A 15155-nucleotide genomic window follows, 5' to 3' on the forward strand; every position below is an offset into this window, starting at 1 on the left:
ACATATGCAAAATACAAGAAATTCAAATCAACAAAATAAAATGAAGTATTGAGAAAAAACAATCAACGTGATTCTCTTTTCCAATCAAAAACCGGTTCTTATCAGTTATTGAAAACCCCATAGTCATGAACCATCTGTAGTCTGTTCAAAATGTCCTTTTATATTTACTAATATGTGCATTTATGTGCAGCTGTAGCAGACTTGATCATTTTCTTTTGTTTTCTCACTCATTTCAACAAGGCCAGCCAAACATGCTTATTCACCGCATTTTTGCACTGGGTTTGGATGGATGAAATTACAAATTCGTAGGAGAACATACTTGCCCTCAAACTCTGACTTAGGAGATCTGTTCAACACAGCCAGTTTTGTCATTACCCAAGTGTTTATCAGGTATTTATCAAGTGTTTATCAGTGGTTTGTTGCCACCAGTCAGGAAATGACAGATTAAGTAATGTTGCTGGCACGGTCGTCTCCTTACAATGATCAATTCATTGCATTTTATTCACAATTTGAACTTTCTCTCAGACATTTTATTTCAAGTCAACTCCGAGGTACAACTGTTGACCTCAAATCTTCTCTTTCCTTTGCATCGGTTATCTGTTCTTGCTGTCAGGGACAACAGAAAGGAGACATCGCCACTGGAGGAAGACAAAACAAAATACTGTCAAGGATTATCTCTCCATCCGCGTTCAGCCTCCGTTGCTGCGATGAGGGCTTGAGTTTATAAAATGTTGCGACTTCAGTTTGATAGATGCCACGTTATGAAGGATAATGATATGAACACATCGTCTCTTCGCCACCCGCCAGACTACTGTCTGTCCCCTGATGGCCTTTAGTGTTGCAGCTCAGATCCCAGAACGAACCCCCATGGACAGACAGCCGCATGCGGCTCAAGGTCTTTTTTTAGCATATTTTATCTCTCAGATCCCAAGAAAAGTGTGAAAACCCCACCAAAGTCAGCCTTTTCAATTCAGACCTAAGACTCTTTCTGTGGGAAACATGGGAGGAGTTTTACTGACACTGCTGCGTGTTTGTGGAAACACACCACAGGTGTGTTTCCTGTTCAAAGCTCAAAGTCCATCTGAGAGACGAGACGATCCTGAAGCACCCTGGAACAACAGCTGGATTACAGAAGCTTCAATATCGGGGGACACGTAGAAGGGGAGCGCCGTCGACATGGGGGGACACATTTGAGAGGGTCCGCGTCCTCCGCACATGGACTGCACCTGAACACCAGCGGGTCGGAGCCCCTCTGACCGGACGCCATCTTACACTACCCAGGTACGCTTGAGCCAACATGTCGAGCACGTCCAAGCCAATTGTTTGCAGTCGGTTATGTAGACATTTTCATAGATTGCATAATGAATTCTGGATTAAAACTCGAGTGTCAGGTGAGTTGGATGTACTGAAATCAGAGAGAAACTCCTCTGTTCCCTGTGTGTGAATCAAACGATTTATCAATTAATATAGAACCAAACAGGCTTTAAGGAATTAAAACTTGTCTGCGATTCTTCCTTAGTTGGATCTAAACGGTCAGAAGTAAATAGTTCATCTTTAAATTATATTGATTTCAGAAACAACCTACAAATAAATCTTGTATTATACAATTTTATCATAGTTATGTCTGAAATTCCACATGAAACCTCTCCATCATAAAAAGGAAAGGATTTCATCTGAGCTTTTGTGCGGCATTGAACGCCGAAGTCTCACCAGAAAACAATTTGTAAAATCTGTTCCATAAATATGGGTTAGTGGGGATCAAATGCACCTCCTGGAGCCAGCAGGGCAACTCAGTGGTGACCTCAAGTGGTTGTAGCAGTTCTAACATTAGCTCCTGAGCTTGATACTGGCCGACGTTTACTTTGATCACAGAATTGCCTTATTTATACATATGAACTTATTTCATTTACATTTGATAATGAGGGACTCAGAGCTCTGGACCCAAAGGACATCAGTGTAAAACAGATCCACTCGTCATCTGTCAAATGAGGAGCGACACTTCTGCCCAGATTGGCTGCAGTGAAAGTACAACCGCTGACAACATTCAAAGATAATTAAAATTGCAATGATTCAAAATTAACCATAAATGTTTCGAGTGTTTGTGAATTACTACAAAATGAGGTTACTACACACACTGCCAGTGAAATGGGGAAACAAAGAGAGAGACGGAAGACACAGCATTGATGCCCGAGGGACTCCAGCACCCACTTCACATGATAAACAAATGAAGTGTCTCATATAAACACACAACGTCTGTATTATGGTTAAATAACATAGGCTTGTGCTTTCTTTACACTGCTGTCCTCATAACTACCAGAGCCCCAGGCATGAAAGCGCCTGAATTATAAAATTCCTATATTCTGTTCTATATAATAGAGGTCATTTAATTTAAAAATGTAGCCCTTAAATCAAATCCTGACCAGGTTTCTTATAGCATTTGAACTGGCTGATATATTGAGATTAAAACAAAAAAGATTAGCAAAATGTAGAAAAAAGTCCCAAGATTCCTCGAGGGCTAAATCTGGGTTCTTCACTTTGGTTTGAGTGTCATTTGACAAAGACTGAAGTCCTTGTGGAAACTGCAGGAACTACTTGACTTACAGAGAATTAATTTAACTATGAGACACGGCAAGAACCAGAGAAACTCCAGGAACTACACAGAGGTGCAGACACCACGGGGACTAGGTGGTAAAGTAGATGGATGGATGGACGGATGGATATAAGAAGGAACTACATGGTGATGGTAACTCAACCCAGGGCAGGATTATTGTCTGTCAAGTATCCCACTTGTGTGAAAACTGTCTGCAGACTCCTTTCGTGTTTCAACCTTGTTGGTTTTCACATTTGCTTTCATTTTTTTCTTTTTTTTCCCCCCAATTCGATTTTCGGACCTCCATCCTGCAGCCTGACACTTACAACTTGTAACTCTGAATTCTGCATATGTCAGATTAAATGACTGTCAATAACAATCCCATAATGCATCTCTGTGGAAAATGTATGCACCTATTTAGATTTGTTTCTTTGGAGAAGTGGTTCTTCATAACAAACATTCTCATTTCCCTTCCAATATCACCAGTCCTGTCGCAGCTCCAGCCTCCTGCCTCGTCCTCCATGGACACTGGAAGTGGCCAGTCGGCCCCTCAGGTCATCGGGGAGAATGAGGCGCTGCAGCAGTTCTTCAGTGGTGAGATGATTCAGAAAGCTTCACAGCAGCTCTCCTGTTAGGTTTCTTTCTCAAAGGGCCTGAATGAGAAGCTTCAGGATGGATTGAAGAGTCGACAACAAAAGTCCCACTATTAGATTTTAACCTGTAAAACTAGTTGAAAAAATTATATATTTTGAAAAGTCAAAGTCACCTGCTCTCAGTAGGTCAACAGGCCAAACTGCATATCGTCATTATGGCCATTAGGATTAATAATTTTTTTGTTTCGTCTGTGTCGTAGGTCATGATATGAGCATGTTAGATAACTCCGTCGCCGTGGATACGAGTATCCTGGAGCAGTACCTGAGTGCTGACATGGACCCCAGCTTGTGAGCACACACTAACTCACACACACACTTATCAGCTCAGCGGGGCTGTAAACTGAGAGAAGTGCACTCTTATGTTTCTTGTGTTGGTTTATTCCCAGCATGCTCCCCGAGTCTCCTCCTGATTCCTGCTCAGAAGGCTGTTCACCTGCACAGATCCCAGGTACCGTTGTGGAGTGAGAACATGCAAACTCCACGTAAAAAGATCCCCTCTTCGGGAAATAAAGTTGAACCAGTCAATCCACTTTTTCTTCTTTCCTCATTGGCAGATTTTCACCACGAGGCGTCCTATTGTTCCAAACCTACGGTTTCACCATCCTGTCCTTACAATCCAAGTTCCATCCCACCCCACCCCAGCCTGCTCACCCACGACCAGCTTCGCTGTTTAGGCTTCACTAAAACCTGCGTCAAGACTGCTGCTCCACCTGCCCCTTCTACCTCACCTGACCCTGCACACAACCACAGGGTCTGCTCAACCGAGCAGCCACAATACCCCAGACCAGGAAGTTCCTTGCAGACTCACAGGCCGTCTGTTTCTTCTCCTCCACCCTCTATTACGCCGTCACGCCACACTGCTGCCATCGCTGGTCCGGACACGCTCCACAGACCAGCCTCCAGCTGTCTACAGGGCCCCGCCTCCACACTCCACACACCAGGCTCCGCCTATCTGCAGGGCTCCGCCTCCACACTCCACACACCAGGCTCCACCTGTCTACAGGGCCCCGCCTCCACACTACAGTCCTGGTAATTCAGTTCTTAATTTCATGACAAGGTACAATATGGAAAATGTGATAGCGTGGCCAACAGTCAATTAACGGACCTGTCCAGTTTCAGCACTCATTTTTCATGAATTTGTCTCTTCAGGTCTCCAGACAGTAAAAAGAGAAGGAGATCAGAGTGTGATGAACCCTTAACGGGACTTGATGCGTCAGTCCCTGATGGTGTTGGGACTCATGGATCTTGTGGATCTGCTCTAGGATCCTACCAGCTCCTATCCTGGGAGCCATACCTCCCAGGACAGTGTTGCACTTTGTACGACAGCAGCTTCCAAAGATTGTAAGTAAACCACGGAACTTTCTATCGCCATCACACACACACTCGTTCCAGTCGCCTCCTCTTCCTCTTTTTTTGTTTTTGTTTGTCCATCAGGTCTCCTCCTGTCTACCACGTTGATACAGACAAAGGCTTCAGCTACTCTTCGACTGATGAGGTCTTCGTTTGCCAGAAGAAGAACCACTTTCAGGTCACCGTCCACATCGGTGTGGCAGCGGAGCCGCAGTTCGTCACAACGCCCAGCGGGCCGCAGGAAATCCACCACTTCCAGATCAAAGTGTTCGGGGTGAAGGTACGTACGGTACTCTGAAACAGTTTACATCTGCCGAGTTCCGGTAAGACATTCCCTTGTTTACCAGAATCACTCTATTGTTTAATACTACTGAGAAGCTTGTAAGCAACAACATCTTCAAGATCTTTATCGGCTCAAAAAAAATATAGGAAAATGTCCATTTACTTAGAATTACATTATAGTAAAAGACTGCATAGATATTCTAAAGGATTATGTGGATGAGGAGAGTCAAGTCATTTTCAAGCGCAATGGTGACTTTTGATGACACCGCTTGTTAATGAAGACATTACCTACACACATTACCCCACACACACACACACACACACACACACACACACACACACACACACACACACACACACACACACACACACACACACACACACACACACACACACACACACACACACAACCTCCACTTAGTGTCTGTTGAACAATCTGTCTCCTCTCAGATGGACTCAAACCACCTGGTGACCATCGAGCAGTCTAAACCTGACCGGAGTAAAAAGCCCTTCCAGCCCATCAGGTAATCCACATCAGATATCTGTGTGATTTACAGTTCCCTCTGAACACACTCTCATTTCTGTAATTTAAAAAAACAACAAATAAACTTCCAGGGTCAGTCTACCTGCCAGGCAAATAACCAAAGTGACGCTCGGTCGGCTGCACTTCAGTGAAACAACGGCCAACAACATCAGGAAGAAAGGCAAACCTAACCCGGACCAGAGGTGTGGTAGTGGATGATGAATGGATGTAGATGAGTGTGTACTGTGCAGTAACAGTGTGTGTGTTGATGTTCAGGTACTTTCAGATGGTGGTTGGTCTTTACGCTGCAGTCAGAGAGGAGACGTTCCTGCTCACCGCTCTGGTATCCGAGCGAATCATTGTCAGGGTGAGTATCGACCAGCAACCACCATCCGCCAGTGAAAAGAGCATCTCCAAGCTCAGCGTGAACTTCAACCCTGCAGGCTTCCAACCCAGGCCAGTTTGAGACCGACAGTGACGCCATGTGGCAGCGCGGGGCAGGGCAGGACTCTGTGGTGTGCCACGGCTCCGTGGGCATCAACACAGACTCCCCAGACGAGGCCTTGGTCGTCTGCGGCAACGCCAAAGTTATGGGCAACATCCTGCAGCCGTCGGACTGCCGCGCCAAGCACAACATCCAGGAGGTCTGTCCTTCACTTTCCAACTGGTGATTTGATGTCATCATGTCTCCGAACGCTGCGTCTGTAAAGAAACGGGTGTTTGTCCATCAGGTGGACTCTGAGCAGCAGCTGAAAAGAATCACCCAGATGAGGATTGTCGAATTCAATTACAAGCCCGAGTTTGCCTCCACCGTGGGAATAGACGACACCCACCACACAGGTATCGTCGCCTGTATTCCCCTTCTTTAATCTGATCGAGGAAAAACTATGGGTCCAGTTTGTGTCAGCGACTTTGTGATGACAGGAGTGATCGCCCAGGAGGTGAAGGAGCTGCTGCCTCGCGCCGTGAAGCAGGCCGGAGACATCACCTGCTCCGACGGAGAGACCATCAAAAACCTGCTCATGGTAGACAAGGTACAGACAAATCTGAGATCCGTCCCATACGTACAGGGCGAGAGGGGCATTCTCCTCTGGGTTGTTCGCAACCTGATGCTTTCTCACCCCCCCCCCCCCCCCCCCCCCCCATCCCAGGAGCAGATCTTCATGGAGAATGTCGGGGCAGTGCAGCAACTATCGAAGATCACCGACAACCTGGACACACGGATTAAAGAGCTGGAGGTGTGGAACCGCCAACTGGCCAAGCTGAGGAGCCTGAGAGGCAGCCTGCGCTCCACCGGGTACCAAATCACTCATTCATCCATCACCTCACCCCTTGAAATGTGAAAATCTGTGGCAATCCTGTCAAAACTTGTTCTGTCTCTTGAGAGTTAAAGTTTTCCTCAGCCTTGTTTTCCTGACCGGTTTACACATCCAGCATGGGGCCGAACAATAGATCCCTTTCTTTCGCAGGGCGCCTCAGAAACACTGCAGCGTGCCGACGGCGTCAAATCCGGACTCCGGTAGTACCGAGAAAGCCCAGCCGGGCGGCGCCAAGGGTTCTTCTGGTGGTTTCAGATACAAACACAAGCTGCAGTACAAAATCCTCCATGGCAGCATCTTCACCCTGCTGGCCACCATGGCCTTCTGGTGAGGAACCACAGGATGCGACACGTTAGCCTTCTGGGAGGAAGGCGTCTTCATTCAGTGTGTGTGTGTGTGTGTGTGTGTGTGTGTGTGTGTGTGTGTGTGTGTGTGTGTGTGTGTGTGCAGTGTCATCTCCATCACCTCTTTGTACCTTCTGAATCTGAAGGAAGAAAGTTCTGAGGATTTGCCCACCTTCAGGTAAACCACTGTCTTCTTTCAATGTCCCTCCAGGCTGCAAATGTGTCTTTACCCAAATCAGCAGTACTCTCCCTCTCTCCCTCTCTCCCTCTCTCCCTTTCTCTCTAGTAATGACAGCGTTCTTCCTCAGCTAACGACGGCCTGGTCCACCACAGGTAATCTAACCTTCATAGCCAAACCTCCTCTGATGACAGTCACTTGTTCACCTCGTCTTCCTGAACATTCGCTGCCTCTCTTCCACCGCTGTGTTCTCAGTCGCTGTGACCACTGCTCCGGGCCCCTGGCCTCCGGAGGTGGACTTCTGTGACCTGCTGTACTGCGATAAGGTCTACTGCTGCCCGTCCACAGCCAGGGACGACGTCGCCATCGACTCGTTCGAAGCCGGGGCCGACCTTAAAGGTTTAAAGAAGAGTTGATTCACGACAAGTCCGTTTCTGATTCCTCATTCGGCGTGATTTCATATTTGATGTTTCTGCTCCACAGAAAGGAAAAACCTTTACAATCTGGTGAAGAGTGCAAGAGACTGTGAGTATTCCAGGTTACCATGGCACAGAGTGGGAGCAGCCGGTGAGTTCGCATCTCTGAAAAGGACAGGATTTATGTCTGTCTTTGTCCGTCAGGGACGAACACAACCATCCACACGTTCATGATCAAAGAGAACCAGCAGGTGATCGACAGCAGGTACTGCCTGAGAGACGAATGTGGGTGAGTTACCGAAGCGACAGCGAGGCGCCCGACGGGAGTTTCCCGGGTCAAACGTCCATGAATTCCATTGACAGCTTCCGCCCATGAATCAATTTTCCTCCGTCAGGCCCGGTCATTTCGTCTTCAGAGTTCCCATCAGCCAGTTTGTGTCCGTCAACATGCGAGTGACGCTGCTCATGAAGTGAGTCCCAACTACTTCACAGGACGTCTGCATGATATGTGACGATTTGTCGTCTGTGATCTATTGTTTGCAAGAGGTTTTAAAATCCTTTTTTTCTGTTTCCAGCTCCACGGAGCTGCTGGTGGTTCATCTGTGTGGGTTTGATGAGTCGATGTCCTGCGCCGCCCTGCTGGACTATAACACTGTGACAGGCAGCAGGTACCCGTCAAACAGCCAGGTACGGCTCACCTGATGAATGTGTGAATACACCTGAACACACACACACACACACACACTTAACTGTCACATATAAATGACTTTAGATTCAAATGTATCATGGCAGTAAAAAAAAAATTGTATTTTGTGAAGTTTGACAAATGGAAACATTTATTTCATTTGTCAAACTTCACAAAATACAAATTAAATAAACTTTTTCATTTGTCAAACTTCCCAATTGGAAAGGTTTATTGCTTTTTCTTACAGGAATAATGACAAATCTAACATACTTTACTGTGTAGTGTACAATACCTATACCTGTACTTATACTATGTTATAATTTTTTTGTTTGAGTTTGTTTGTTTTTTATTCACAACAAAACATTTTATAGAAAAATGTGTTAATTTTAAATAGGAGCACATTCCCAAAAATTCGGGACAAAATCAGACATAATAATAATAATAATAATAATAATAATAATAATAATAATAATAATAATAATAATAATAATAATAATAATAATAATAATTGTATTTATTTTATTTTTTATTATTAATTCAACCATTTGATTTATCTGGTCAGTTTTGTAACATCTGTTCTCTAAAGATAGACTTTTATTTCCACATAATTTGTTGTTTGTTTGTTTGTTTATTTGTTTCAGGGGGAACACGCCTGGCCTCTGCACGTAGCTCAGCTGTACCGCAGCTCGTATCATTTCCGCTCCGCAGTTGCTGTAAGATCAGCAAATACAAACTATAACATTTTAAAGAATAACGTTTTTGTTGCTTGTGACACTCAGAACTGTTTTGTTCCTGTTTTACTTAAAGGGGCAGGCTAATTGCAGTACCGACTACAACTACGCGGGGGCGCTCTTCACAGATTACCACTTCCACTTCTACAGACGCTGCATCGACTCATAGCAACAGACTTCATGAAATATGATCAATACCATAAAAAAAAAAAAAACCCATCTGTCTTGAAGAAGTTTGATTTTCCGATGTTGATTGTCATTTTCTTTCAGTGTGAAATGAAGTACTTCATTTAACTGTTTAATATGTTTTTATTTAAATGCTGTTTTTGGAACTAAAGATTATCGACATTGTAAGATAAAAAAGAAAAGATGAAAATGTAAATGTAATCACCTTGAAAGATTTTCAGAGATTTATTGTGGGGGAAAAAAAATCAAAGCGATTTTTATAGAAAATAAATAATAAAATAAATCTTTTCTTCAGAAAACGTTTTAATTTGCTTCATTTTTCTTTGAAAAATTAGAAAGTGTTTTAAATTCTTTAAATTCCTTTCATATAAAAGGTTTATTCTGGAAATTGTTTACGGGTGTTTTTTATTTGTGTGTTGTTTTTTTTGGCCTCCAAAATATGCATATATTTAGAAAAAGAAACCTGCAAAATTGGTGAAATTAAATGACAAGTTTGAAAAAAAAAAAATGATTTTTACTGTAAAAAAAAAAAAGTCCTTATCTCTGCAGCAGATTTAAAAAAAAAAAAAGGTTTATAAATGTTTCCCCTCTTGAAATCAGACACAAATGGTGAATCCTGAAGCTTTCAAGAATGAAACGGTAAAATCCCAACAGTGAGCCTTGAGGAACGCCGCCAGTAGGAAAGGTCATGAAGTATCACAGTGAATCCAGAGTTACTCAAGTTTGGATTGTTTCATGTGTGAAAATAACCTGAAAGTTTCTGCACAAGAAGAGAAAAGCTCAACACACTGATGACTAATTCAGGTGGAAGAGGAGGAGGAGGAGGAGGAAGATAAGCACAAGCACAAACTAATGAGGTGAGTTTAAGCGGCTCGGCTGACATGCGGAAACGAAACACAAGCTCAGAGATGGACTCTCAGCGCAGGGTGAGTTTCTGCACACTTCTCGATTCTGGACTTTCTAGATCGTTTGCAAATATGAATATAATTTCCAGAAAACACTGAAATATATCTGAAATATGGACGATAAGCAGAGGAAATGTCCACAGTGGTGCAGCTGTTTTCGATGTTTGGTCGCTGGGAAGCACAAACTGACAAATTGTGGAAAACAACTGTGAACCTGAACGATTTTAATTCAAATTATCCCGTTTAAAAGAGACTTAAACTTAAAAACCTCATTTAAAATGACAACAGTGAGACTGAAGCTGCAACTGAAACTGAGAGCAGGAGAGGGCTGGAGGTGAACACTCACTCCTCAGGAGCTGAACTGGTAGCTGGTCTAGTAGCTGGTCTTGTAGCTTGTCTGATCACTGGCCTCGTAGATGGTCTGAACGTAGCTGGTCTTGTAGCTGGTCTTGGAGCTTGTGTGATCACTGGCCTTGTAGCTGGTCTGGATATAGCTGGTCTTGTAGCTGGTCTTGTCGCTGATCTTGTAGCTGGTCTGGATATAGCTGGCCTTGTCGCTGGTCTTGTAGCTGGTCTGGATATAGCTGGTCTTGTCGCTGGTCTGGATATAGCTGGCCTTGTAGCTGCTCTTGGAGCTGGTCTGGATATAGCTGGTCTTGTCGCTAATCTTGTAGCTGGTCTGGATATATCTGGTCTTGTAGCTGGTCTTGGAGCTGGTCTGGATATAGCTGGCCTTGTAGCTGGTCTTGTAGCTGGTCTTGTCGCTAATCTTGTAGCTGGTCTGGATATAGCTGGCCTTGTAGCTGGTCTTGTCGCTGGTCTGGATATAGCTGGCCTTGTAGCTGGTCTTGTTGCTAATCTTGTAGCTGGTCTGGATATAGCTGGTCTTGTCGCTAATCTTGTAGCTGGTCTGGATATATCTGGTCTTGTAGCTGGCCTTGGAGCTGGTCTGGATATAGCTGGCCTTGTAGCTGGTCTTGTAGCTGGTCTTGTCGCTAATCTTGTAGCTGGTCTGGATATAGCTGGCCTTGTAGCTGGTCTTGTCGCTAATCTTGTAGCTGGTCTGGATATAGCTGGCCTTGTAGCTGGTCTTGTCGCTGGTCTTGTAGCTGGTCTGGATATAGCTGGCCTTGTAGCTGGTCTTGTCGCTGGTCTGGATATAGCTGGCCTTGTAGCTGGTCTTGTTGCTAATCTTGTAGCTGGTCTGGATATAGCTGGTCTTGTCGCTAATCTTGTAGCTGGTCTGGATATATCTGGTCTTGTAGCTGGCCTTGGAGCTGGTCTGGATATAGCTGGCCTTGTAGCTGGTCTTGTCGCTAATCTTGTAGCTGGTCTGGATATAGCTGGCCTTGTAGCTGGTCTTGTCGCTAATCTTGTAGCTGGTCTGGATATAGCTGGCCTTGTAGCTGGTCTTGTCGCTGGTCTTGTCGCTTGTGTGATCACTGGCCTTGTAGCTGGTCTTGTAGCTGGTCTTGTCGCTAATCTTGTAGCTGGTCTGGATATAGCTGGCCTTGTAGCTGGTCTTGTCGCTGGTCTGGATATAGCTGGCCTTGTCGCTGGCCTTGGAGCTGGTCTTGTAGTTGGTCTAGTAGCTGGTCTGATAGCTGGTCTGGATGTCACTGGTCTAGAAGCTGGTCTTGTAGCTGGTCTAGTCGCTGGTCTTGCCACTATAACAGCAGCATGTCATCTCAGTTCTGTGAAGGTTCCTCCTTGAGAACCAGTCACCATTAATCACGTCGCATCTTGACGTATGAACATAAAGTCCTGGAACACGAGGAGAAGTTCTGATGTTCTGGGTCTGAGGAGGCAAAAGGCTTCAATGGATTCTGTGATTTATTTGCCGTATCTGTCGGCCGTCCCACCGTTTAGAGAGCAGCTTCATTTTCACACTCGCAAACTTTTTGGGGTCAGTCTTTTTGGTGGGGTTATGAATATTTTTCCATAAAAAGGTACACACACACACACGCACACGCACGCATACGCACACGCACACGCACACACACACACACACACACACACACACACACACACACACACACACACACAACCGCAGAGAGGCTGAATGTGATTGGACGGCTGAGGTAAACCACGGTGTAAAGTTCTCAGGTGCACACAGGTAACTAATCTCCATTCAGCCGTCGGCGCCGTCCGACGCTGACTGATGGATGTCTGCTGTCACCACGGTAACCGCCTCCACTCCCCCTGACAACCTTAATTAACTGACACCGATCCGCTGAGTGTGTGTTTTCAGGGCCGGACGAGACCCGGACATCTGTCTGGGATCCACGAGGAGGCGGACGGCCCGGAGCTCAGGTAACCGCCGACCAGGGCGGATTTAAGGTGCAACAAAAATTTAAACAAAGGTTTTATATAAGTGAGAAGGTGGGAGCAAAACAGTGCCAAAGGGTTAAAGGTTGATATGAGTTCTAGGTGTCTCTCTCTCTCTCTCTCTTTCTCCCAGCGCCGGCCTCCTCCCTCCCATCGCCCCTCCCAGCGGTTCTTCAGGTAAACCAGGTGACAAGTTGATCAACAGGCAGCGGGTGGATCCAGCAGCTTTGGCTTTGTACAACCAGCAAAGACAACTGGAGGAAAATCGGAATCTTCTGGAGGAAGTAAAAAAAAAAAACAACCTCCAAAACAATCCTACATGCAAATTTCCTTAGGGAAAGTCGGGATGAACTTTGTTTCAGCTCTCGAGCATCGAGGCCGAGCTGCGGCAGTCTCTCCGTCTGGAGGTGGAGCGACAGCAGGAGGCGCAGTTCCTCCGGCAGCAGCAGAACAAGATGCTGCGGCAGAACCTGTGTTACCTGAGTCTGAGCCAGCGCGTGTCCAAGTAGGGCCAAACACAACAACAACAACACACAACTACTGATGTAACGCATGCAGATCATAGTAAAAATGAATAAGTAAATAAACCAAAAAAAAAACACTCACACGCACACAAATATATGTAAAACACAGAAAAGTAGATGTAGCAACACAAAAATAGATGGAAAAACACACTGAATTATATGTAGTAACATAAAAATAGATGGAGAAATAAAACAGAATAGATGTAAAAACACACAAAAATATATGTAGCAAAATATATGTAAAAAGACAAAAATAGATGTAGAAAAACATAAATATAGATGGAGAAACAAAACAAAATACATGTAAAAACACACAAAATTAGATGTAGAAATGTAGAAAGCACACAAAGAATGTAAAAGCATACAAAAAAAAGATATATGAAGGCACAAAAAAATACGAAAAACGCAAAGCAAATGTGAAAACACACAAACATGTTAAAACACAAAAAATATGCAAGTACATACAAAAAAATATGGAAAAACAAAGGTATTTGTGAAAACACACAAAGGTATGTGTGGAAAAAATTAAAATATGTGTAAAAGCACTGAAATATGTGGGGGAAAAAACACAAAAACCTTTAATGTGGAATGTTGTTTTGATCACGGTATTTAGTCAAGTATTGAAAAAGAGAAGTAAAAAAGCTAGAAAGACTATGACTTACCAAACATAAATATAAAAAAAGTTTATACTATGCTGACCCCTGGTGGCCACAGTAAATTCAACATCAGGATTGAAGGCAGTCATGTCAAGACATGTTCGGACAAAGATTTTTAACCAACATGAAAAAAACCAACCCAAAACGTCTAAAACTTCTGGACTCGTCCCATGACATCGATTAATTCCATAACTCACACGGACAATATGGCAATTTGTGATAATAGAATCAAAACAAAGTTGTGTCGGCTGACTTTGTTTTATCTTGTTTTTGGCGAAGGCCCTGGGTGACCAGTTACTTCCAGAAGTTTCCGATGCACATGTACTGCCTGCCTGTCCAGGCGGTCGGCCACACGGGGAAGCGAGGAGGCCTGAAGAAGAAGAAGCTCTAATGTTTCACGCGAGACTCGTGTTTATTGTTCTCTTCTCTCTGTGGAATTTAGAATTATTGCTTCAAAATCAAACTTAAGAGGAAAAAAAAATAAGACTCACATCAACTACCAAATAGCACGTGTCACAGATTTTCTTTTTGGTGTGATAAGTAAAAAAAAACAACACAAATATTGACCTTGAAAGGCCCGTATGTGGGAAAAGTTGCTCTGAAGATGTTTGCTGCCCCCTGCTGGTCGTCTGGAAGAGGCATAAAAGTCTGCCATAAAAATGGCAGACTGAAGAACCTGACTTTCTTTTATACAGGAACTGCTTTCAAATTGTAGATCAATATATATATATATATTTCCCACCGAATAGAAAATATATAAATTCTCTGAAATTACTTTAAAAAAATGCTATATACAGAAAACCTTGGTTGCCTTCATAAAGTGTCATAGGTACAATTTAGATATATTTTTATTGCAATTTTAACTCTTTTAGCCTTACAGATTATTCTTTTTTAATGGATTATTTTCAGATTTTCTTTCCTGACAATTTTAATAAAATTAATTTACCATTTGTTTTTGTTTTTGTTCTTTTTAAATCACTGGGGGAAAAAAATTCCAATTAAGCAAAACGTTCATTTTCGTGGTTGCATGCGAGATATAAACACACTGAACATGCAATATGAAATGATCTATATGCATATTTGAATATTTCCACATTGTCCCAACTAATTTGAGAGCAGCTTGTATTACTGAATTAAAAAAATAAAATAAAAATTAGAGACAAAACACACAAAAAGAGAAGCCAGAAAAATGAATGAACAAAGTGACAGATTCAGAAAAACTTTTTTTTTTCCTTTTATTAGAACAATACAGCAGATATAAAGGTCTATTGCAATCAAACACTCCCATCAGAACAGGAACATGTGCTTCAACAGACACTCTGCGCTCCCCAAGAGAAATAAATTAATAAAAACCAGATAAAATAGAAACAAAAACAATGGAGACGATGAAAACAAGTTCTCCTTCTTCTTCTTCGGTTAAAACTTGCAAGTGTAGGAACTCCGCTTCAAACGATTGTAGAAAATAAAAAACGACCTCTGAATGGA

The 15155-nt window shown here is 43.5% G+C and overlaps 1 protein-coding gene across 1 annotated transcript; it reads left to right on the top strand.

Annotated features, from left to right (window-relative positions):
* Positions 1-2618: 2618 nt before the first annotated feature.
* Positions 2619-9240, top strand: myrfl (myelin regulatory factor like; the record flags this gene model as incomplete). Its single annotated transcript, XM_080518596.1, is given in 24 exon segments — positions 2619-2688; positions 3077-3184; positions 3444-3531; positions 3630-3691; positions 3798-4272; positions 4393-4584; positions 4678-4873; positions 5326-5399; positions 5491-5601; positions 5675-5765; positions 5842-6042; positions 6130-6238; positions 6323-6432; positions 6550-6685; positions 6688-6695; positions 6878-7044; positions 7348-7394; positions 7495-7638; positions 7723-7806; positions 7860-7944; positions 8051-8125; positions 8231-8342; positions 8982-9053; positions 9148-9240. Coding segments are annotated over 24 exon segments (2910 nt in total).
* Between the last annotated feature and the right edge of the window lie 5915 nt (positions 9241-15155).

Source organism: Blennius ocellaris, assembly GCF_963422515.1.
Source record: "Blennius ocellaris genome assembly, chromosome: 22".
Taxonomy (NCBI): domain Eukaryota; kingdom Metazoa; phylum Chordata; class Actinopteri; order Blenniiformes; family Blenniidae; genus Blennius; species Blennius ocellaris.